At 45.8% G+C, this 22832-nt stretch overlaps 2 protein-coding genes and 1 long non-coding RNA gene across 3 annotated transcripts; all 3 read left to right on the forward strand.

Annotated features, from left to right (window-relative positions):
* The first annotated feature begins 1755 nt into the window (after positions 1-1755).
* On the forward strand, positions 1756-11738 carry prelid3b (PRELI domain containing 3). The gene is made up of 6 exons (XM_035388830.1): positions 1756-1913; positions 4602-4770; positions 6259-6348; positions 7924-7994; positions 8167-8269; positions 8458-11738. Exons 1-6 carry the CDS (start codon positions 1882-1884, stop codon positions 8572-8574), a joined length of 582 nt encoding a protein of 193 aa, XP_035244721.1. The 5' UTR covers positions 1756-1881; the 3' UTR covers positions 8575-11738.
* A 5621-nt stretch (positions 11739-17359) lies between these two features.
* Positions 17360-20460, forward strand: LOC118211346. Its single transcript, XM_035388498.1, has 4 exons — positions 17360-17524; positions 17612-19565; positions 19789-19855; positions 20166-20460. Exons 1-4 carry the CDS (start codon positions 17361-17363, stop codon positions 20264-20266), a joined length of 2286 nt encoding a protein of 761 aa, XP_035244389.1. The 5' UTR covers position 17360; the 3' UTR covers positions 20267-20460.
* Positions 20461-20475: 15 nt separating this feature from the next.
* On the forward strand, positions 20476-22832 carry LOC118211735. Its single transcript, XR_004762075.1, has 6 exons — positions 20476-20535; positions 20714-20796; positions 21200-21316; positions 21716-21835; positions 21950-22018; positions 22665-22832. It is a non-coding gene; the product is annotated as an uncharacterized LOC118211735 (long non-coding RNA).

Genomic DNA, 22832 nt, shown 5'->3' on the forward strand with positions numbered 1-22832 from the left:
ACAAATCTAAAATTGTGGAGTACAGAGCCAAATTAATAAAAAATTAAGTCTTTGTTTCAAACATTATAGCACTCACTGTAATTGCCTTGATAGCTATCTCTACCCTTTCGATTGTCTGTCATGAAATGAATCATGGTAGCAAGCTTTTTAACCAATGAAATTGAAGGCCCTTGTCCCGAGGCACGCTGGAACTTTTCAGCATTTGCTCTGATTCTTTGAAATGAGGACACATACAAAAGCAATCAGTCAGCTACATTGCACTCATTCTCAAAATAAATTAAAAAGATTTATGTAATACACTCTGTTTTTATAATTTATACATAGTTCATACTCTACCTACAAACATCTGGGTTTATGCAACAACAACAACAAAAAATTTCTTTCCAAAATTCAATTTATCCTCAAAATTCAATCTCCAGCTCTCTAACTAGCTTGGTGGTTCAAAGGTTTTCTTTGAATGCCACTTGAGATTCTATACCTGGAACAAGGTGAGCTAGGCCACACTGATCTTACCAAGTGGGAGAGTATGATCTCAGAAGACCATCTCCAAACAATCGCAGTCAGATCGATGTGTGAGGGACCACAAAAACAACCGACTGGGTCCTGACAAAATTCACCACAAGAGGGAGCCAGACCACTGCTAATTACATGACCTATATTTCAAGATCCATATTCACAGAACAGTTCAAGGTTTGAAAGGAACACTTGGTTCTTCAGGTGGGGAAAACCCTGACAGCAGGGACTGAATGACCCAGTTACACATATCTGACTGCAGAGGGCACCTTGACGTGCAGGTATGGGGACAGATATCACGCACACTTTCATTAAACCAGAAAAACTGCACAATAAATTCACCTTTTCTGCATTATTTCTTTTAAGGTAAATAACGTCGAGCATGTATATATTTATTCCAATACATTCCTGCACAGACAGTCGTATTACTCAATGCATATTATGGTTTATTAAATGTAAAAGACAATAGGTTTGAGGAAATATTAAAATTATCCATAGAATTTTCCACATTTGAGTCATTTCACTTTGTGGGTATATTTAAAAAAAAATAATGTTCCTGAACACACAGTGATGTCAAGAACAGTCCCCACGACCGATACGTGTTTATCAGTATGACGTTTGTTGTGCAAGAATTTCGAAATTTCGTAACATGCAGTAATTACATTTCTGCATGTTACGAAAGACCGCGTGGAACTTTGCTGAGAGAGGTGCCCCCCCCCCCCCCCCCCCCCCCCCCTCCAACCCACTTCAGAACATCATGATAATCTATCTTTGCCTGCGTCTCCATCTTTGACTATCTTCACTGTGTCCAGATCCAGTCACTCCACACCTCTTGTAGCCCCTCGCCCTTGCTTTAGCACAAACCTGCTGAAATGCCCTATTGCAAGTGTATAAAATCTTCAGACAATTATGTTGAGGGTTAGGATACTTAGTATATCCTTGAATGCAACTTTATTCAGGCCAGCAATTTTTCCGGCTACAATGTAAAGGGTATGTGTTCTTAATATTTCCAATTTGGACTAATTTAAAATGTTTATTCGTTAATTTGTATTGCTTAAAATCCTAAAAATCCCAGGGGGACTCTAGTCAAGATACCTTTGCCCACATGCACAGTCAGAGCAAAGATTTTACATCCTCTTTGCGCAGTCAGTGCTCAGCGCTGCCCGCGCTTCTGTTGCCCGCTTCGAGCCCGCAACAGCCATTTTGCCAGCGCAGCGGAAGTGCGTCATAGAAAAGCATGTGACTATCGGTAGGCGTGGAGCGGTTTTTAACGTCCCGGAGCTTGCCCATTACTCCCGGTCACTTGACTGCGTTAACTGGCCAAGCCGCCTGGAACTTCTGCTCAACCAACCTTCACACACAACAGCCATGAAAATCTGGACATCAGAGCACATATTCAAGTGAGTATTTCATCGTGATGTTAGAATAGTGTATATTTACCTGCGTAATCAGAAAACTAGTACCGACAAAATCTGCGTCTTGTTCTTACTCCTGCCTGCCAGGCGGCTGGGTGACGTTTTGCTAGCATGCTTCGGGCCAGTACTGAAGGTGTAACTTCAATCTGACGTTAGATCTTATTTCATAGAACAAATAATCATATCAAACAACAGCCACTTCTGTCCAGGTTTAGTAGTAGTCCATATTATGCTACCCGTACGTTAGGCTCGAGTAAGAACTGAACGTACAGCTTTTTTTGCCGTGATTAAACTTCGCGTGGACATCGTTAGCTAGTCACATGGAAAATGATTAGCAAGAAAATTAGTAGGTAGCTAGCATAGATTAGTAAAGTGGCTAACCGCCCACATAACATTATGTTCTTTAACTTGAATCTGTCCTTAGTAAATTTAACTCTAGGCATGCTGTGTAGATCTCAAAATTAACGCAATTAGATCCTCAATACATTGCAGCGGGTTTCCGTTAGCTTCTTACTGACTGATCAGATAGCTCAAATATGTTAGCTGGACGGCTAATTTGAGATTATCTTTACGTTAGGATATGTTGAATACACACACGAGTGTCTCGTGTTGCATCAGCAGTACAGCCAGTTTGGGTTACTATGACCTGTCATTCTAGATCAAATAATGGATTGATCGACTTGCTGTGGCTAGTAAATTGCGCTGAACGATGCTAGCATGCGAAAGAGTTGCAAAAATAGTCTACACTGCAATCAGGGAAACTTTCATGGTTGAGTGAATTGATAAATCCCAGTTAAATCATGTTAATGGTAATGATGAAGTTACTAGGGAGTTTTCTAAGTAGTTGTTACTAACGCCTTTAATTTTTTGCTTAAATATTCAGTTTACTCAAGCGAGATAACCACCGTTAATGTAAGAACTGTTTCATAAAGTCAGCCTTACAACGTCCGCTGAATTTCCTTTGCCTTATTTAGGGACGTTCTCAACTGAGCAGACTAAGTAGTGTGCAGATACTGCTGCGAGGTGTGTGTGTGTGTGTGTCAGAGAGAGAGAGAGCGCGCAAATATTCTCGATGTCCTAAAATATATTCTATTTGGTCAGACCAAATGATATACATTTTTACAAAGCGCTGTTCAAACCTAAACCAGGCAGTGAACTTTGACTTGAGATTTAATCTTTGCGCCTCTGGCCTTTGTCTATGCAAGGTTCTGGTTTCAAAAGTCAAGTGAAGTGGCATTGCGTAATTACCCTTCAGAATGAGCTCCGCTGTTAACCTTTCCCCTATATATAACTCCGCCCCTCTGTGCGTCACGGCAACCGTGTCCCCATGGCCACGACGCGCAGATGTTTGCATACTGTGTGTAGCTTTGGATGGAATAACGCGTATTACATTCAAGGACATAAATTTAGCCGACGCAGACGTTCATCAGCCCGTGTTAAGTTAAGTGAACAATAGTTATACCTGGCTAAATACTTTCCCAGACTAGTGAATGTACATGCGACATTTATGTTGCATTAATCAAAGTTAATTTATACCAGCACAGAACCACAAAACAATCCAGATTATTACAGCAAACATCCTTATAAAAGCATTAAATATACCGTTACAACCGTAATAATTGAATAAGAATAGCATGCTTGCATTTTTGTGTAAGCATATTGTTTCAGTCAAGGGGTTCAGTAGCTTGTGTTGTTGTAAGTTTGTTTAAATGCAACCTCTCAAAGGGAATGGCTGTAGTGGAATATCTATTGAACAGAGATGAATTAAATTATACTCCAAAGCTTTGGAGATCAGCCTTATTGACAGCATCGTTTTGGTTGCCGTGTCCTACTTTGCTTGGGCAGAGGTCATCTGTCAGGTGCTCAAAGGACGCTTTCTGTTCCATGATCTGCCTGTCCAACCCATTGCTAGAGCAGTCGGGCTGTAATTCTTTCCGTAGGTGTTCCCTTGTTGTTGACTTCCCAGTTTCCTGAACGTACATCTCTGTGCAGCCAGCCTGTTTTAGGAACCCCTGTCACGAGAGCAACAGGGTCACGTGTTCCTCAGAGTTCAGGACGGATCAGATGACGGCCGGGGTACTGACTGTCCTGGCCTGAGCGCTCCCTGGCGTTCATCCCTAGCTACGTCACAAAGTTCCACCTCATCACCAGTGGGATGCGTAAAGATGTTTAGAGCCAGCTTTACTTTTTTTTTGTCAATGAGAGCTGAAATGAAAACTAAATCTGCCCTGATTCCTTGTGTGCTTGGCTGTTGCCACATCTTTCTGCATTTCTGTAGTTAGAGTTGATGAATGAGAGTCAAGAGACCGGGTGTAATATGTCCTGTTAAACTGCATCACTGCTTTATCCGAGTCCTGAAATAGCAGTAGGGATTAATGGACAACTGCCATAGCCACTATAGCTAGAATATCGATTCTCTCAGTCCTGTATGGTAATTAAAAAATGTATACATTATAATGTCTTTTTTCATATTTGCATCCTGTTTGGGGACCCGGAGAGGTTCAGAGGACTAGTGCTGATCTAGGATCAGTTTTAGCCTTCTTGCTCACAGTGGATACGGTTAGGACGTGGACAGGTGAGCGCTGATCCTGTATCAGTGCTTCCGCCGCGAGATGCGTTCTGTGGCGGGCGTCGTCCTCGGGCCTGACGCTGTCTCCTCTGTTTCCCGACCAGCCACCCCTGGGAGACGGTGACCAAGGCGGCGATGCAGAAGTACCCCAACCCCATGAACCCCAGCGTGTTCGGCGTGGACGTGCTGGACCGGTGCGTGGACACGCAGGGCAGACTCCACAGCCACCGGCTCCTGAGCACAGAGTGGGGCCTCCCCTCCATCGTCAAAGCCGTGAGTCCCGCTTCCCCACCGCCGGGTCCTGCTGGGTCGCGCTGGGTCGCGCTGGGTCGCGCTGGATCCCGCTGGGTCGCGCTGGATCCCGCTGGGTCGCGCTGGATCCCGCTGGGTCGCGCTGGATCCCGCTGGGTCGCGCTGGATCCCGCCGGGTCGCGGTGGATCCCGCTGGGTCGCGCTGGATCCCGCTGGGTCCCGCCATTCAGACTCGGTCTAACCGACTGGCCTCCCGCGTTAGCGTGGAAGGTTAACAGGGCCAGTGGTTCTGGTCAGCAAAGGGAAGGAGCTCGCTAGCGCCCTTTAGCACGTTGACCGACCTTGCGTATATACTTGGGTCAGTTGTAGGTCTGCCAAACCAGTGAGCGGGCCAATGAGTTGGGGGTGCGAGCGGGCCAGTGCGTCGGGGGTGTGAGCCTGTGTGCGCTTGGGCGATTGGTGACGATTCGGAGGCATTGGCGGAATTCCCTGGCTGGCTTCCCGGCTCTGGATGGTTGCCAGGACGCACACGGGATCACCCGGGGCTATTTCTGTCGAGCAGAACACAGCGTCTGTCTCAGGGCCCGGCACGTGGTGTCGAGCGGGGAGTGCTGCCATTTCCCACAGAGCAGAGCATGACCTGTGATGTAACAGTTCTGCATATGATCTTTGTGAGAGGGAGGAACCAAAGGTTGGAACTTTACTTGCATCACTTCCTGTTCTTTCATCGTCACTGAAGCTGTCAGAACTCAAACATTGGTGGTCAAAAGTTACTTAAAACTTATTTATGTAGGAATGGGCTTGTTATTTCATTTTGCTATACAGTGGATTAAACTCCTGAAATAAGTTTTAAAAAAAATATGTTAAAACTAACAAAGATGCAATATAAAACAATACTATGAAATGTGACTTGGAAGTCTCAAAACTAAGGATTAGAACCCTATAATTCTGCAGTCTACAGATAGAACCCTATAATTCCACACTGCTGATTGGTCATTCTTATTGTTTGAGGAGGAAGCCTGATTCGTGTCTTGTGCGGGAGCAGAACAGTCCATGCTGTACGGACAGGCAGGGCGTTCCTTTTAGCTTCTGTGTGTTTGTGTTAGTTACACTGGCCAGAGTGCTATAAGCACGTTCGTTTAGAGGTCATGGATCATGAGGGCTGTTGATTAAAGGGAGGTGCACACAGTGTGTGTTGTGTAGGGTATTTCAGAAACGGGCTGCTGGGTTTCCAATCTCAGGCCTGCTCAATCGAGCACAGAAAAACGGCACCTCACAATTCACGAAATGTATTGTATGTGGAGGAGATGCCAGGTCTGTATGGCCGATTACAGCACTAACTGATCTGTAATTATCTTTAATTTGAGAGGAAGTGGCCTTGCAGTCAGGTTTGCCCCCCCCTGGGTGCATGCTAGCCGAGGGGGGCGTGGCATGGCGTGGGCGTGGCGGGGCGTGGGCGTGGCATGGCGTGCGTTTCTCCGGTGTTGACCTCCTTGTCTCTTTCCCCAGCTGATCGGAGCCACGCGAACACGCACGTACGTCCAGGAGCATTCGGTGGTGGATCCCGAGGAGAAGACATTCGAACTGAAGTCCACAAATGTACGTTTACCTTTAAAAATAAAAATAACCTAAACCTAGATTTGTCTTCAGGAAAATGAGTCCAAAGTGCAGGTTCCACAGCGAGCGCCTGTGTGAGGTGGGAGGAGGTCAGGCCTGGTTATAAAACGGGATCGGACTGCACACCTTTGTGGTTTAGCTGCTCGCCCTCTCCAGTCTCTGTTGGGTGGGGCTGTAGTGAGGTCATCCTCGATGGGGGATCTCAGACTCCAGTCCTGGAGAGCCACTGTGGCTATAAATCCCTGTGTTTCAGCACTGAAGCACTCAATTTGAATCATTGATCAGTTGAAGGGTCCACACACTGCACTTTCAAGGCCTGCTTTGGCTGCCTGTTGAAATAAAATTGGGGGAAAAACCTGCAGACACTTTGATTGAAGCTCTGTGGTGGTGTGGGAGTTTGGGTGAAAGCTCTGTGGCGGTGTGGGAGTTTGGGTGGTGTGCGAGTTTGGGTGGAAGCTCTGTGGCGGTGTGGGAGTTTGGGTGGTGTGCGAGTTTGGGTGGAAGCTCTGTGGCGGTGTGGGAGTTTGGGTGGTGTGCGAGTTTGGGTGAAAGCTCTGTGGTGGTGTGGAAGTTTGGGTGGAAGCTCTGTGGCGGTGTGGGAGTTTGGGTGGAAGCTCTGTGGCGGTGTGGGAGTTTGGGTGGAAGCTCTGTGGCGGTGTGGGAGTTTGGGTGAAAGCTCTGTGGCAGTGTGGAAGTTTGGGTGGAAGCTCTGTGGTGGTGTGGGAGTTTGGGTGGAAGCTCTGTGGCGGTGTGGGAGTTTGGGTGGAAGCTCTGTGGCGGTGTGGGAGTTTGGGTGGTGTGGGAGTTCAGGTGTAAGCTCTGTGGCGGTGTGGGAGTTTGGGTGAAAGCTTGGTGGTGGTGTGGGAGTTTGGGTGAAAGCTCTGTGGCGGTGTGCGAGTTTGGGTGGAAGCTCTGTGGCGGTGTGGGAGTTTGGGTGCTGTGGGAGATTGGGTGGAAGCTTGGTGGCGGTGTGGGAGTTTGGGTGGTGTGCGAGTTTGGGTGAAAGCTTGGTGGTGGTGTGGGAGTTTGGGTGAAAGCTCTGTGGCGGTGTGGGAGTTTGGGTGGAAGCTCTGTGGCGGTGTGGGAGTTTGGGTGGTGTGGGAGTTTGGGTGAAAGCTTGGTGGCGGTGTGGGAGTTTGGGTGGTGTGGGAGATTGGGTGGAAGCTCTGTGGCGGTGTGGGAGTTTGGGTGGTGTGGGAGTTTGGGTGAAAGCTTGGTGGCGGTGTGGGAGTTTGGGCGGTGTGGGAGTTTGGGTGGAAGCTCTGTGGTGGTGTGGGAGTTTGGGTGGTGTGGGAGTTTGGGTGGAAGCCTGGTGGCGGTGATTCTTGCAGATCTCTCTCTTGCCGCTGCATGGCGGGAGGCCAGAGGCTTTTCGGTGCCAGCGCTGGCACCGTGCCCGCGAAGCTTGCGTAACGCTCACGTCACGGACCGAGCCCTTCACCGGAATGAGCCGCAGCAGGATCCGGCCTGAGGCCGCACACACAGCTCAACGTTTTCACCGTTCGGCTGACAGCTGAACAATAAAGAAACAGTCCTGTCTTTCTCCTCTGCTTGCAGATCACGGGCACTAACCTGGTGTCTGTGGACGAGAGGTTGACGTACAGACCACACCCACATGACCCGGAGAAGTAAGTCATTGGAAGGTTCACTATCTATGTGAGGGGCTGGAAGATCATAGCTGTGTACGTGTGCGCGTGTGTGTGTGTGCGCGATTGCGTGCGTGTGTGGATGCGTGCGTGTGTGTTCTGTGACAGTAAGCAGTAAGCCCGGTTAACGCGCATTGCTGCTCTTTCTCTGCAGGACGATACTGACACAAGAGGCGCTCATCACTGTGAAAGGGGTCAGCTTGAGCAGCTACCTGGAGGGCGTCATGGCAACCTCCATCTCTGCAAACGCCGGGAAGGTGAGAGAACTTCACACAGCTGGCCTGCTGGAGTCCACCGGGGGGGTAGCAGAGTCCACCCAGGGGGGGTAACTGTGTCCACCCAGGGGGGGTAGCAGAGTCCACCCGGGGGGGTAGCACAGCCTACCCGGGGGGGGGTAACAGTCCACTCGAGGGTAACAGAAAGCTGGCTGTTTGTCTGTGCGCAGGGTCGTGAGGCCATGGAGTGGGTGATTCGCCGGCTGAACACGGAGATCGAGGAGCTGGCGGCCACCGCCCGCGGAACCATCCGGGCCCCCATGGCTGCGGCAGTCACAGAGAAATGACCCCGCCCTCCCGGAGCGACCCACGCGCCCCTGCAGGGTGGCACTCTGCTCTGACGCCGGCACAGCCTTCCTCTGTGCCACCCCGCCCCCCCCCCCCCCCCCTCACTGCGTGTCTACATTAGATACCGGCTGCATATCGCGGGTGGCACAGAGGAAGGCTGGCGGGGCATTACCGGGGCGGGCAGCTCTGACTCTGCGCTGGCACGCGCCCTGAGAAAGCTGGCACTCCGTGCGTCACATGACCCAGGCCTCCTCCCGCGCCCGTGGCAGGGGGGGGAAACGGACGGACTCAAAATGGCGTCTCGGGCTGAAGTCCTGCGGCCCCACAGGCCTGTTTATCCGAATTTAGCACTTAAATGCTTAGTGTGATCCCTCCACTGGCTCAGGAGCCCACGCGTGTTCCCCATGCTGATTTGGCCGCTGGTGGAAGGGACGCCACAGAGAGGCAGGTGCAGAAGCAGAAGCGCTTTCCTGATCTCTCTCCCGCCGTCTCCGTCTCCGCGTGCAGACCGCCGTCCCGTGCGGTGTGGGGCGGTGGGCGCCGGGCCGACGGGTTTCGTTTCCTCTGAGCACTTGCTTGACCCCTGTGTGAGGGGAGCGGGCTGGAGCCGGCGCAAACTGGGCCGTGGAAGACCAGCGCAGACCCGCGCAGCGATGCCGCATGCCGTGCCGCATGCCGTCAGTGTCGCATGCCGCATGCATCGTCGCATGCAGTGACGCAGCCACAGCCGGCTTTCTCAGGGCGCATTTTTCAGCGCAGTTTCTCAAGCTGTCCAGCCCAACGCAGGCAACTGAATGTCAAGTACTGTACATTTATATTTTTAGAACTATTATTATTATTATTATTATTAGAACAAGAAACTGAAATGAAGGGAACATGATAAAAAAAATTCTAATTTCATTTTATAATAGTAGAGGACCATCTGGAATGCAGTGTGATGTTTATGCTACACGTATAGGCTGTGCATGATTTAAGAAGCGATGCATCATGGGCATTCTGCTTCTGCATCATGGAAATTCCGAGCATTCGCACTCAGATGGGCGCATGGGTGCATTTTTCAAATGCATTTCACACGTCGCCCTGACCTGACATGGGGAGCATCTCAGTGTACACATTGGGCTACACATCATGCTACACAGCATGCTACTCAGTGAACAACACATTGTGCTAAACGTGCCACTCGGCGTGCTACTCAGTGTGCTACATATCGCGCTATACATAGTGCTACACTGCGTGCTACACAGCGTGCTACACATCGCGCTATACATAGTGCTACACTGCGTGCTACACAGCGTGCTACACATCGCGCTATACATAGTGCTACACTGCATGCTACACAGCATGCTACACAGCATGCTACTCGGTGTGCTACACATCGCGCTATACATAGTGCTACACTGCGTGCTACACAGCATGCTACACAGTGTGCTACACATCGCGCTATACATAGTGCTACACATCGTGCTACACATTGTGCTACATTTCGTGCTACACAGCATGCTACTCAGTGCACAACACATTGTGCTAAACATCGTGCCACTCGGCGTGCTACACAGCATGCTACACATCGTGCTACACATCGTGCTACATGGCATGCTACACATTGTGCTACACATCGTGCTACACGGCGCCCATTATCTGATGGTGCTCTGCTTTAGCCCTTGTGCAGGCTGTGCCCATGATCAGAGCTGTCTCTCTCATGCACTTTATTTATGGAAATAGCTGCCGGTTATTTATTTATGGTACTGCGACAGGCGAAATGAGCTGTATTGTTACAAGCGGTTGGACCACTTGGTTTTTCCAAAAGTGACTTTCGCACAAGAGCAAAGAAAAGAGGAAAAAACTGACTATCAGGCGTTGTTCTTTAGTGAGATTAATTACAGGAAGGTCTGTAAACATAAAGGTGTTTAATTCTGTCTCTTTAAGATCAGGAGCCCGATGCCTCTATTTTGCTATTTTGAAGGCTCAGTGTGTGTGAGAAATATGGGCCTCGGGCTTCTGTACCGAGAGGTGTGGCCAGCATTCACACAATGCTAAAAATGCAGAATGGAACAGACCCTGATGGAAGATGTTGGGACATGAAGAGACTGAACTTGTTTGTGCTGTTTGTACCCTGAGAAGGCATCATGTATGGGCATTGGGCGGGGAAAAGGTGGAGCTGTAGATGCCATAGTTGTGGTAAAACAATGGTATTTATTTATTTATAATACAATGGTGGCTCGTGTTGTGTGGTTTTGCTTGGTGGCGACCGGTATGGATGCCTTGGAAACGTGTGGTTGTGGAGCCTGGAGTTCAGAAACGAGGCTCACCTCCGGGGGACGTTCAGACACCGCGACAGACGGGCTGTTCTGTCCCAGAACCCTACGCTGCGGTGCGTCACTCAGAACCCTACTCTGCAGTGCGTTACCCAGAACCCTACGCTGCGGTGCGTCACTCAGAACCCTACTCTGCAGTGCGTTACCCAGAACCCTACGCTGCAGTGCGTTACCCAGAACCCTACGCTGCAGTGCGTTACCCAGAACCCTACGCTGCAGTGCATTACCCAGAACCCTACGCTGCAGTGCGTTACGCATTCTGTGCAAAGATGCCATTTAGCTCTCTACAACCACTCCCACCTTTGTGAGTTGATTGTTAAAGAGGGTTGATTTGTACAGTTAATTTTTAATGCACAAATTTGAAAGTCGGGTTGCTGTTTGGGTTAGCTTTACTAAGGTAATGTTGTTGTAGTGTTTGTTCATTTAAAACTAAAATCCTTTCCAAGCACAGACCTGAAACTGCAAATGCAGGCCTGTGGATCCGCCTCAGTTTGGCACTTAACTAAATAATATTCATGCACTCAGTTCTGACAGTAATGTAACAGATTTGCAAAAAAAAAACAAACTCCAGAGTTTAAAACAGAAAAATATTTTTTTAAAGAATGTAACTTAAGTTGCTGTAGCTAAGACTTTTCTGAAAGGTGGGGTTTACCTGGATCCTGTCACAGCCACAATGGTACATTCTTTGATCCAGGCGTCCAGGTGATTGGTGCTCCTGGAAGAACGAGAATGCATGAGAACCTGCTGTTTACTTTCTTCTACCTGCGTCTGTAAACACTCAAAGACCAAGCATATCACTGTTGATATTTCTACCTGGCAGTGTTGAAGTAAACTGACATTTGACAGCATTATGCCTCACGTGATTATTTCTTGGGGTGAGAGAGAGAGAGTGAAAGTGTGTGAGAGTGTGTGTTGAGGAAGTGAGGATAAAGAACAATGTTTATTTCTGAATCCAACAGTTCCAACAGTCAGTACCCTTGTACAATGTTCAGCATTCTGAATACTGAACACAAGTGGTATTGCATGTTAAAACCCCTCACTTAACGTGAAGAACACCATGCGTATCCATCCCTCCCGCGCTGAGGCAAACTCCGTGAACACAGCTATGGGCTGCTGATTGGCTTCTCCACTGTGTGGTGAAGCCATTCTTCTCAGCGCAGTGGTGCCCCCTACTGCCAGAAAATATATACGGGACAGAGTGTGGCACAGTGGGTAAGGAACTGCGCTTGTAACCGAAAGGTCGCGGGTTCGATTCCCGGGTAAGGACACTGCCGTTGTACCCTTGAGCAAGGTACTTAACCTGCATTGCTTCAGTATATATCCAGCTGTATAAATGGATACAATGTAAAGTGCTATGTAAAAAAAAAAAAAGTTGTGTAAGTTGCTCTGGATAAGAGCGTCTGCTAAATGCCTGTAATGTAATATACCATTCCAACTTTGGGTTAGCCTGTCATAGGACAAATACCCAACACAGTTCAATATAACAATTTTTGTTTGCATACTAGCACCTTTTACCAAAAGCAGCCCCAAGTGCTTCACACAAACAAAAAGACAAGTGCATAATAATGGTAATACTCATTAATGAAGTCAAAAGAATAATTATGAATTTGGGAGAAGAACTACAAACAATGTTTTAACAGCAAGAGATAATGTAGTGACTAAAATTAATGCAAACAACAGCTCTTATTGGCTAAGTGTTCCAGACATATTTACCATTTTGTTAATTTACCCAATTTTTATGATACATTTTCAATTGTAGAAATTAAGATGTTTTGATTAACCAGTTTGTTTATGCCATACATATTGTTTCTTTTAATACAGAGAGAAAAGCTACCACATGTATAGTAAGTGCCTATTCAGTGAAATTAAAATTAAGTTTTTTTTTTTTTTTTTTTTTAACAAAATGAATGGGCATTAGTGCCATTTCTGCTTCTTTTTATTGCAATCAAAGTAAAACATCATATGTACAAATTACAGAACAAAAACAAAGATGTTCTAGTAAATGGATACCAAGAACAAGGCTTAAAAATAGTGAAATAAAATGAACAAAAAACAGAGTATGCTAAGTAAGTGTAGCAGGGCAGATGGCTAACAGAAACAGGTTTGATGTGAATGAGAAGCAGTGTTAGAAGAACTTTTAGAAGTGTTACTTCCTGCATTACATTACAGCATGCACTCTAATCCAGAGCGACTTGCACAACTTTTAGCATTTTCACACAGGATATGTACTGAAGGACACGGCTGTCTCTCAAGGGGGCAACAGCAGAGTAATCCCTGGGAACTGAACACTGAATCCAGTTCCCAAACCATCATACTTCAAACGCTAAACGTCATACGTGGGATTCCCAACATCTTTCAACAGATTACAAACAGATGATACCTGTAATAACCTGCATTAATAATTTAAGATAAAGCCTGATTTTCTTTGGTAAAAAACCACTTCTTAATGTACCAAACTGTTTTCAAATGTTTATTGAAGTATTCTAAAACATAGCAATCAGCAAGCAATTGACAACAATAAAACAGACACCAATAAAAAGAAAATCATCAATAAAAAAATAAAAAAAACAAACATAAACAACAGTCTCTTACACACACAATATCCTTTGCATTGCAATCATCTTGGCAGGAGTTTAACCTGATAGTATAATGAGTTCTTGGAAAGCTGCTTAGAAACACTGAGCCTTGAAAGATGCAAAATGTTTAGATGCAATACATGCACTGATGCAGGCATTGTCTCATGAATAAGATCAGACATTGTCACCTGAATAAGATCAGGTATTGTCACGTGAATAAGATCAGGTATTGTCACGTGAATGAAATTAGAAAGTTTGGCAGCAACACTCTCCCAGAACTGAGCCACAGGTGGACATTCTCATATTATATGTAGAAAGGGCCAGAGGATCTCTGAGTTTCTGATGGATTTAGTCAGATTGTTCTGTCTCATGATGGCCTGTTTTAATAGCATTGACACTTATTTGATCCTCATGTTGAGAAACCACAGGAACAGACTTGCAAATGCAATTGCCGCACCTTGAATCAACTGTAGACTTGTGAGCGTTATTTTGCCTGAACTAATGATGCAACACAGCTAGCCAAGAAACAGCTGAGCAGCCAATTGTCCAATTACTTTTGATCCCTTAAATGGGTGTATACGAACAGGGCTGTAATTCCTACAGGGATCACCAAATATGGATTTAAATACCCTCAAATTAAAGCCAACAGTCTGCACTTTACATATTCAGTGTTACAATTCAAATCCAATGTGATTGAGTGCAGAGCCTAAACAAAAATTGTGCAAAAACGGACTGCACTGTACGAAAATGCAAAAATCAATAAAATAATTATTTCCATCTTTACCACATTTTCTTCAGATAGTGAGATGGAAAATACAGAACCAGGATACGTCAACTAATTTAGGAAACATTAGGAAACATTGCTTTCGAATAAAGATGAATTTCTGTGAGCTGTGATAGCCAAATATTGTTTGCTGTAACTTTACATTACATTACATTTATTTGGCAGACGCTTTTATTCAAAGCAACGTACAATAAGTGCAAGTTCTCATTTTGTCTCATTTTGATATCTATACTTTTTAACGGCAGGCTTAGGTTTAGCAAGTTTTAATTAATGACATATCGATACTGACGTGTTTTTGTGGACATTTGTCTACATGACGCTGCTCGCGTGTAGTGGTACGTCATCAGCTGCAGAAACCAGAGTACAGCTGCTAGAAGACAGCATTGTGACATCACAAGGGTGAACATTCCGCCATTCATTTAAATTGGATTTGTTGGGGGGATTAAAATAAATACGATAAAAGCAAGCAAACTAATGATCATGCAAAACCGATAAACAATAGGAATGCTGCTCTAGAGTTCTGGATTTTATGACCTCACAATAGAATAACGTGACATCACAGCGGAGGTCATTCCAGGTGTTTCTCGGTATTATTTAAATTGAGGCAAATTGCAAAGGTACCGACCAGTGGTTTATGAATTGACTTATAATCTTTATCGTTCTTAAACCAACATGGATTAGCATGGATATTGTTTCCAAGACAAACATTGAAACCAAAATCCGTAAGGTAGGCTGTAATCCGTTATTTCTAGTGACCAATTTCCTTGCTTTTTAAATTTAGACGGTAGCTATTTTTGCTGAACGATCAGAACAAAGCATACTGATTTTAAATATTTTAGTGATGTCTTAAAACCATTTACAATCGCTTGTCCGAGTGTGCTACTGCAGTTTAGGCTGTTAATGATAAATGGACCTATAAATTGCGACAGACCAGTTGTTATAGATTTATAAGAGACTCTTGAGTTTGAATTGAGGCGGTGAAAGTTTAAATGCGTACTATTTATTTTTCTCCACAGGAATACTCCATAAGAGTACCCACTGTGCACTGTGCCTAAATGCATTACCAAACAAGCCCAATTAGCATATCTGGAATTCACTCCCAACTGCCCAACTAATCGCTATTGATATTTCGTGATGTAGTTCCATTATATTTTTCTCAAATTTTGATTATGATCTTCAGTCATAATCGTCAGTTTAATTACTGAATTCCCACATAACTGTTTTAAAGCTATCTATAACTGAATAGCTAATAACTGTTTTAAGCTATCTATAACTACATTGGTGTTTTTGTTATGTTTCTGTGTAAAACTGATGTAGTTGTTCTTTGCATTCGTGAAGTTCTTTTTTGTCCGTGAATCTCTCATGCTGTGTATGTGATGCCTGTCTTTAATTGCAAAAATACACGCTGCTTTGAATAAAAAAAAAAACAAAACAAAAAAAAAAAAAACAAGAAAATAAATTAATAAAACTAATATTTTATTTTTCCACTGAAGGATTATGGTGTTTTACATGGCTCTGTGGAGTATGTAGCAACAACAATACTCTGCTGGAGTAGGACCAAATATGAAGAGCAGGTAAGAGAGATTATTCTTTGAGAGAGCAGTATTGCAGCCATTAGTATCATTATTAATGTTCATTAGAGCAATAAATTAAGCAAATGGTTTTTTTTATTCTCATTTAAGATTAAATATTAAATACAATTAGTTGTATTTAATTATAATAATAATTAAATAATAATTATTACAATTAAATAATTCACACAAATAATTAACAATTACAAAATGTTTCAGATGAGTTCAGCAGCACAGTCAGGCATTAACCACTTGCCTATTTCACACACTTTAGACATAAGTTTACACAATATCACATCTTGCATGAATCATGCACATATTTTACACACCATCACAACACAACATTTGTCTGCTCACTCACTAGTCCTGGTTTGCTGAACTCACAGATGATAATATTTTGCAGAAAGGGATACTTCAGCACTTCCTGTCCTTCAAAGGAAAGGGCCAAGTCCCCACCTACATCACCTGTGGGGACATTAAAGACTGGATAATCTCGGATGGACAAAACATCCTTAGGGAGAGGTGTGTAAAGCTACCAGGTCCCAGTATTACTGACAGGTGTAATTGTCAGAGCACCGATGCTTGATATCAGTGTGAATCATGAAGGTCATTAATACGGAAGAGATCTGATGTGTGCGCCTTGTTAAAATAAACACAGCAATAATTATTGACTTAGCTGATTCATGATCACATCCAGAATTACTCCAGAAGTCAAGCCTTTATTGAAAATCAGTGTATAAGCATAATAATGTATAGTGGTATAAATGTGAAGTAGAGTGACACTGTTGTGTTGTTTGTGGGCAGATTTCAGACGGACAACTGTGAGCAGCAAGATGGCCTCATTCACCTGGTAGGGACGGCTCAGGGCCACTATGCTGCCTTTAGTTACTCATTCAGAATCAGCAGCCCCAGTATCTACTGCTGGCCTCTGGCTCAGACAGTCCTGCTGCACAGAAACCCCCTAGTGATGTCAGCAGTGTAACGTCCAGAGAGGAGAAGGATGCTATGAAGCAGGAACACTTTTATTAGCAAACTGTGTGAGGTACAATTAGTGGTTACTGCCAAGTGGCTAATTGCATTCTGCTCAGTCCCTATATCTGTAATTGCAACTGTCATGGTTTGACTTTTTGCAACTGTCATGGTTTGGCTTATAAAATTTTATCACCATTGCATGAACTGTCAATAATGGGTCTGTCAGTGTTGTAATGTGTCTGATAGTAGATGTAATGGGCCTATCAGTAATGGGCAAGTTAGTGGGTAATGACTCTGTCAGATGTAAAGGGTCTGTCAGGACATGTCAGTAGATTTAATGGGCCTGTCAGTAGATGTAATGTGTCTATTAGGAAACTGTAATGGGTTTTTCAGTGAATACAATGGGTCTTGTCAGTAGATGTTATGTGTGTGTCAGTAGATGTAATGGGTCTGTCAGTAGTTGTAATGAGTCTATCAGTAGATGTAATGTGTGTCCGTAGATTTAATGGGTCTGTCAGTTCATAATGTGCCTGTCAGGAGATGTACCATGTGTTGTCAGTAGATGTAATGTGTCTGTCAGTGATGTTTTCCTTGTGCTGTGCTCAGGTCTGGGAGGTGAACATGAGGCTAAAGCTGCAGGACATGGGCAGAGAACTGGGAATGAGTCCCAGCAGCTCAGAAGCACCTCCGATGAGCGCCCAGGATACCCAGCGTGCCGCTCTCGCTGACCTGTACGTCTCTCTCTCTCCCTCATCAGAGTGCATCTGTCTCAAGGCTGGAAGAGCTTCAGACACTAATGAAGCTTTTTCTCTCTGCAGGGAGTCTGCAGCTCTGGAGAAAGCAGCGGCTGCAGAGAGGTACTCCAGGTGGTATTTTGATGCCCGCTTGGTCGCGCGTCGGGCATTGCGAGAGCTGGCAGAGGCTCTGGCACACCCGCTCGCCCGCACCCCGCACACCCTGTCAGCGGTGGTGGGGGACACCGTCACTGGCCTGCTCGGCGCCGTCATGGAGCCAGCCAATCACAGAGCGTCGAGCAGGGCCTTCAGCGAGGTGGCGGTGGGCGTGGCCGTTTGTGTGCACAAAGACCTGCGCGCAGCGGGATGGGCGGAGGAGCGAGCTTTCGGGGCGCAGTGCTGGAGGTGGGCCAGGCCCAGCATGATGGGGGTGCTCCACAAGGCCCTGCTGGAGCAGACCGGGTCACCTGGGGCCCTGCAGGCCGCCCTGAGAGGGAACAGCGCCGCGGTCACCTCCGCCATCGCCACCGCCATCGCCAAGGCCCTTCTCACGGCTGCTGATACAGCCCTGAACGCCGGCCCTGCCACGCCCGAGGAAGAGGGGCAGATTCCTGCAGCATCAGATCCTGTGGACACTGCAATGCAAACTGAGACACCAGCAACATCTCTGGTGAAGACAGATGCACACAAGACTACACTGGAGGAAACTGACTCCCAAAAGACTCCACTGGAGGAAATGGACTCCCAAAAGACTCCACTGGAGGAAAAGACATCACTGGAGGAAGTGGACTCCCAAAAGACATCTCGGGAGGAAGTGGACTCCCAAAAAATATCCTGTGAGGAAATGGACTCCCAGAAGATATCCTGTGAGGTAATTGACCCCCAAAAGACTCCACTGGAGGAAAAGACATCCCCGGAGGAAATGGACTACCAACAGATGTCCAGGGAGGAAATGGACTCCCAAAAGACATCCTGGGAGGAAACTGACTCCCAAAAGACATCCTGGGAGGAAACTGACTCCCAAAAGACTCCACTGGAGGAAAAGACATCCCCGGAGGAAATGGACTCACAAAAAACATCCCTGGAGAAAATGGACTCCCAAAAAACATTGCTGGAGGACTCACAAAAAACATCCCTGGTGGAAAAGACATTCCGGAAGGAAATGGACTCCCAAAAGACTCCACTGGAGGAAAAGACATCACTGGAGGAAGAGACATCCCGGGAGGAAATTGACTCCCAACAGATGTCCTGTGAGGAAATGGACTCCCAAAAGACATACTGGGAGGAAATTGACTCCCAAAAGACTCCACTGGAGGAAAAGACATCACTGGAGGAAGAGACATCCTGGGAGGAAATGGACTCACAGAAAACATTGCTGGAGGACTCACAAAAAACATCCCTGGTGGAAAAGACATTCCGGAAGGAAATGGACTCCCAAAAGACTCCACTGGAGGAAAAGACATCACTGGAGGAAGAGACATCCCGGGAGGAAATTGACTCCCAACAGATGTCCTGTGAGGAAATGGACTCCCAAAAGACATACTGGGAGGAAATTGACTCCCAAAACACTCCACTGGAGGAAAAGACATCACAGGAGGAAAAGACATCTCGGGAGGAAGTGGACTCCCAAAAGACATCTCGGGAGGTAGTGGAATCCCAAAAGACATCCTGTGAGGAAATGGGCTCACAAAAAACATTCCTGGAGGAAATGGACTACCAAAAGACATCCTGGGAGGAAATGGACTCCCAAAAGACATCCTGGGAGGAAATGGACTCCCAAAAGACTCCACTGGAGGAAAAGACATCCCTGGAGGAAAAGACATTTCAGGAGAAAATGGACTCCCAACAGACGCCTTGGGAGGAAATGAACTCCCAAAAGACATCCCGGGAGGAAATGGACTCCCAAAAGACTATATCCCTGGCTGAAAGTGAGGCGGCTATGACATCACCACTGCAAACTGAGGTTGAAATGGCAGCGCTGGAGGAGATCACTATGACTGAAGAACCTCTGGCAGAGGAGAGAAAAAAGCAGGATGGAGTAAGTCCTGCATGATAAGCTCCTCCCACTCATTCAGCACCTTACTCAGCAAGTCTTACAATCTGTGATGTCATCAGGACTTGACTGGCAACTTGATTGACTTGATTGGTCATTTCATATTTCATGAAAAGTTGTTTCAATAGAATAATTTGTGTAAACAAGTGTGTTAGCATAGTTGAGATGTTCCAAAAAGGTGCTTAATGAGATGTCTGTGTGATTGCAGTTTGACATGCAGATCCCAGTTCCCCTGGAAACAGCAGCGGGGGATAAACTCCTGGGCCTTCCACACAGTGAGTCACTGATAATGTGCGCTGGGAGGACAATCCTGAAAATGCTCTTTTCCTTTTGCATCCAGTAGCTAAATAATCACAATTAAAGAGCATCTCCCAGCACAGAGACACCCACAGAGGCTGTGCTGAACGGAGTCTCTCTCTCTCTCTCTCTCTCTCTCTCTCTCTCTCTCTCTCTCTCTCTCTCTCTCTCTCTCTCTCTCTCTCTCTCTCTCTCTCTCTCTCTCTCTCTCTCTCTCTCTCTCTCTCTCTCTCTCTCTCTCTCTCTCTCTCTCTCTCTCTCTCTCTCTCTCTCTCTCGCCTTTTATAGAGGCAAAGAAGCAGAAAAAAGGAATCAGGCGCTTCTTCGGTCACTTGTGGAAGGCCCTGAAACGCAGCTGCTGCTGCTGCGTTTCTGTGGAGACCACCTGAGATTTTACATGTTTAAATGTCTGTCTGTGTGTCCGTCTGTCTTTTCTGTCTAGATATTGCCTACCTGCCTGTCCTGTGTCTGTCTGTCTTGTTTGTCTGTCTGTTTCTGTCTGTTTTGGATCTTCCCTTCAGCAAGAAGAATCAGCCAGCAAAATTCCTTCAGCGCAAAAAAAAAAAGAAAAAAAAACCACAAAAAAAAAAAAAAACTGAAAGAAGGATTGCTACAAAAGTTTGAAAAAAGTGGGAGAGCTTTTCATTTCATGTTGCAGGTAAAATTCTGGAAGTTAACATAACAGACATATTCTATCATATTGGGAGTAAAATACAGCCACACAAGCAGGCCTGTGTGCTGCTTTGTTGTACAGGAGACAGTGACGGGAGTGTTGGCATTTATGGCTTTTCCTTGTGTGTTCTCAGAAACCAAACATTTAAAAATATGTCTTTCAGGATTGCAACAGACACCTGTGGAATACTGGATGGATACTGAAAGGATACTGTGAAATGGAAGCCAGGACTCACACTTGGTCCTGGTGAGCATCCCTGCAGCACGACCGTGCCGCTCGCTGTTCATATTTAATAACACATCACTTTAATATCGGCCATTTCATTTCAGTTACCCTGGTGATGGTCATTAGCCTTTAATGCACCGCAGTTAACAGCGCTGTTTGACCAGGCAACGTCTGAGAGTACTGCATCCAACCTATTGCGTTTACTGGATAAACATCAAGCGCTTGGGCCCGATACAACTGCATAGATACCAGATTAGTGTGCTGATCATGAATTTCCCTCATGAAAGTGTGAGAGGGTTGGATTAGCTTTTGACTCGCTAGTTAGCTGCATAAGTGTCTGAAGAGGATGTCTTAACGGTACACAGATGTTTGTCAGGTGAGTCTGTGCAGGTTAGCACCACCTGTCATGTGTGTCTGATTACAGAGAGGCTTCACAGTGGCCAGCAATGGAATGATGACATCATGACTGGCAGAAGATGAAACAGTATCAGTAGATATGAGCAAATCCAGAGTGGCAGACGTAACTTAACAGGATGAGAGGGTAAACAAGCAGCAGACTTTGTCAATAATCAAACTCCCATCACCTACAGTGTCTCACAGTGGTTCTACATGTCATTTTATTTCTCATCACTGCACAAAGCCTGAAGTGTCATGAGCGTGTGAGCAATGCACAGGTTAGGCTGGGTCTCTGTGCGTATGAAAGTTGGCCCTGCATGCAGGCTGCTTGTGGCAGATGGGGGTGGTACAGGTCCTATAGTTCAGTGCCCACACAGGCAGGCCACACCCACACCACACTTCCCTTTAGCGGCTGATACAGTTTATATCCATGACCGCCAGGGCTCTGCTGGCACAGGTTAGTGTAGCATCACATCATACAGAAGTAAATGCCCAGTGCGTAAGGACAAGGCCTTAATAACACCAGTGTTGTTCTGTCGCTCAGTACCTGGCATTCTGAAACATCTGTCACCAAAGCGCCGCTTCAAACCCTGGCTATTCACAGACCGCTATCCCAAGATTCAATGCAGCTGAGGATGAGGATGCACAGGACAATCATACAAATGTAAATTCCACATTTTCTCTGTCTTTTCCCTATAATGTACACATCCTACAGTTTTCTACAAAGTGAAAAGTGAATTCTTATTTTCTGATGAAGTTTATTTGTCTTTTCACACAGCTCCTCAAGCTCTTCCTCTTGTTGGCCAAAATATGAAGTTAAAAGGTTTTCTGGATGGATCTGGAGCAGGTATGAGGAGACTATGAGCGCATGACCAATAGCCTTGAATAAGAAACTGAGAATCACACATCCTTGTTGATTTATTAGGCACAGTGTGAGCAGTGTGTGTTGGTGTTGATTTATTAGGCGCAGTGTGTGTTGGTGTTGATTTATTGGGCACAGTGTGAGCAGTGTGTGTTGATGTTGATTTATTAGGCACAGTATGAGCAGTGTGTGTTGATTTATTAGGCACAGTATGAGCAGTGTGTGTTGATGTTGATTTATTAGGCACAGTGTGAGCAGTGTGTGTTGATGTTGATTTATTAGGCACAGAGTGAGCAGTGTGTGTTGATGTTGATTTATTAGGCACAGTGTGAGCAGTGTGTGTTGATGTTGATTTATTAGGCACAGAGTGAGCACTGTGTGTTGGTGTTGATTTATTGGGCACAGTGTGAGCAGTGTGTGTTGGTGTTGATTTATTAGGCACAGTATGAGCAGTGTGTGTTGATGTTGATTTATTAGGCACAGTGTGAGCAGTGTGTGTTGATGTTGATTTATTAGGCACAGAGTGAGCAGTGTGTGTTGGTGTTGATTTATTGGGCACAGTGTGAGCAGTGTGTGTTGATTTATTAGGCACAGTATGAGCAGTGTGTGTTGGTGCTGTTGTGTGTTGCAGTGATTAAGGATGAGAAGCTGCTGTCGTGGCCCCCAGGCTAGGAGGGACTCTTCCTGGGGGACCCTGGGGCCCATGGGCCAGCCTACAGCAGGGATGTACCCCTGCAGAGAGACACAATTTGTTTAAAACTGTTTAAGTAAAGCGCTGTATGATTCTTCTTGAAATTTT

Source organism: Anguilla anguilla, chromosome 13 (assembly GCF_013347855.1).
Source record: "Anguilla anguilla isolate fAngAng1 chromosome 13, fAngAng1.pri, whole genome shotgun sequence".
Classification (NCBI taxonomy): domain Eukaryota; kingdom Metazoa; phylum Chordata; class Actinopteri; order Anguilliformes; family Anguillidae; genus Anguilla; species Anguilla anguilla.

What these genes read in the sequence shown, in the direction of transcription:
- prelid3b (XM_035388830.1), top strand. Translation starts at nt 1,882, where the DNA reads ATGAAAATCTGGACATCAGAGCACATATTCAA. An exon ending in TCCCCTCCATCGTCAAAGCC is followed by an intron (nt 4,771 to 6,258) that starts GTGAGTCCCGCT and finishes CTCTTTCCCCAG; the next exon opens with CTGATCGGAGCCACGCGAAC. An exon ending in CACCCACATGACCCGGAGAA is followed by an intron (nt 7,995 to 8,166) that starts GTAAGTCATTGG and finishes CTTTCTCTGCAG; the next exon opens with GACGATACTGACACAAGAGG.
- LOC118211346 (XM_035388498.1), top strand. Translation starts at nt 17,361, where the DNA reads ATGTGTCTGTCAGTGATGTTTTCCTTGTGCTGTGCTCAGGTCTGGGAG. An exon ending in CGTGCCGCTCTCGCTGACCT is followed by an intron (nt 17,525 to 17,611) that starts GTACGTCTCTCT and finishes TTCTCTCTGCAG; the next exon opens with GGAGTCTGCAGCTCTGGAGA. An exon ending in ACTCCTGGGCCTTCCACACA is followed by an intron (nt 19,856 to 20,165) that starts GTGAGTCACTGA and finishes CGCCTTTTATAG; the next exon opens with AGGCAAAGAAGCAGAAAAAA.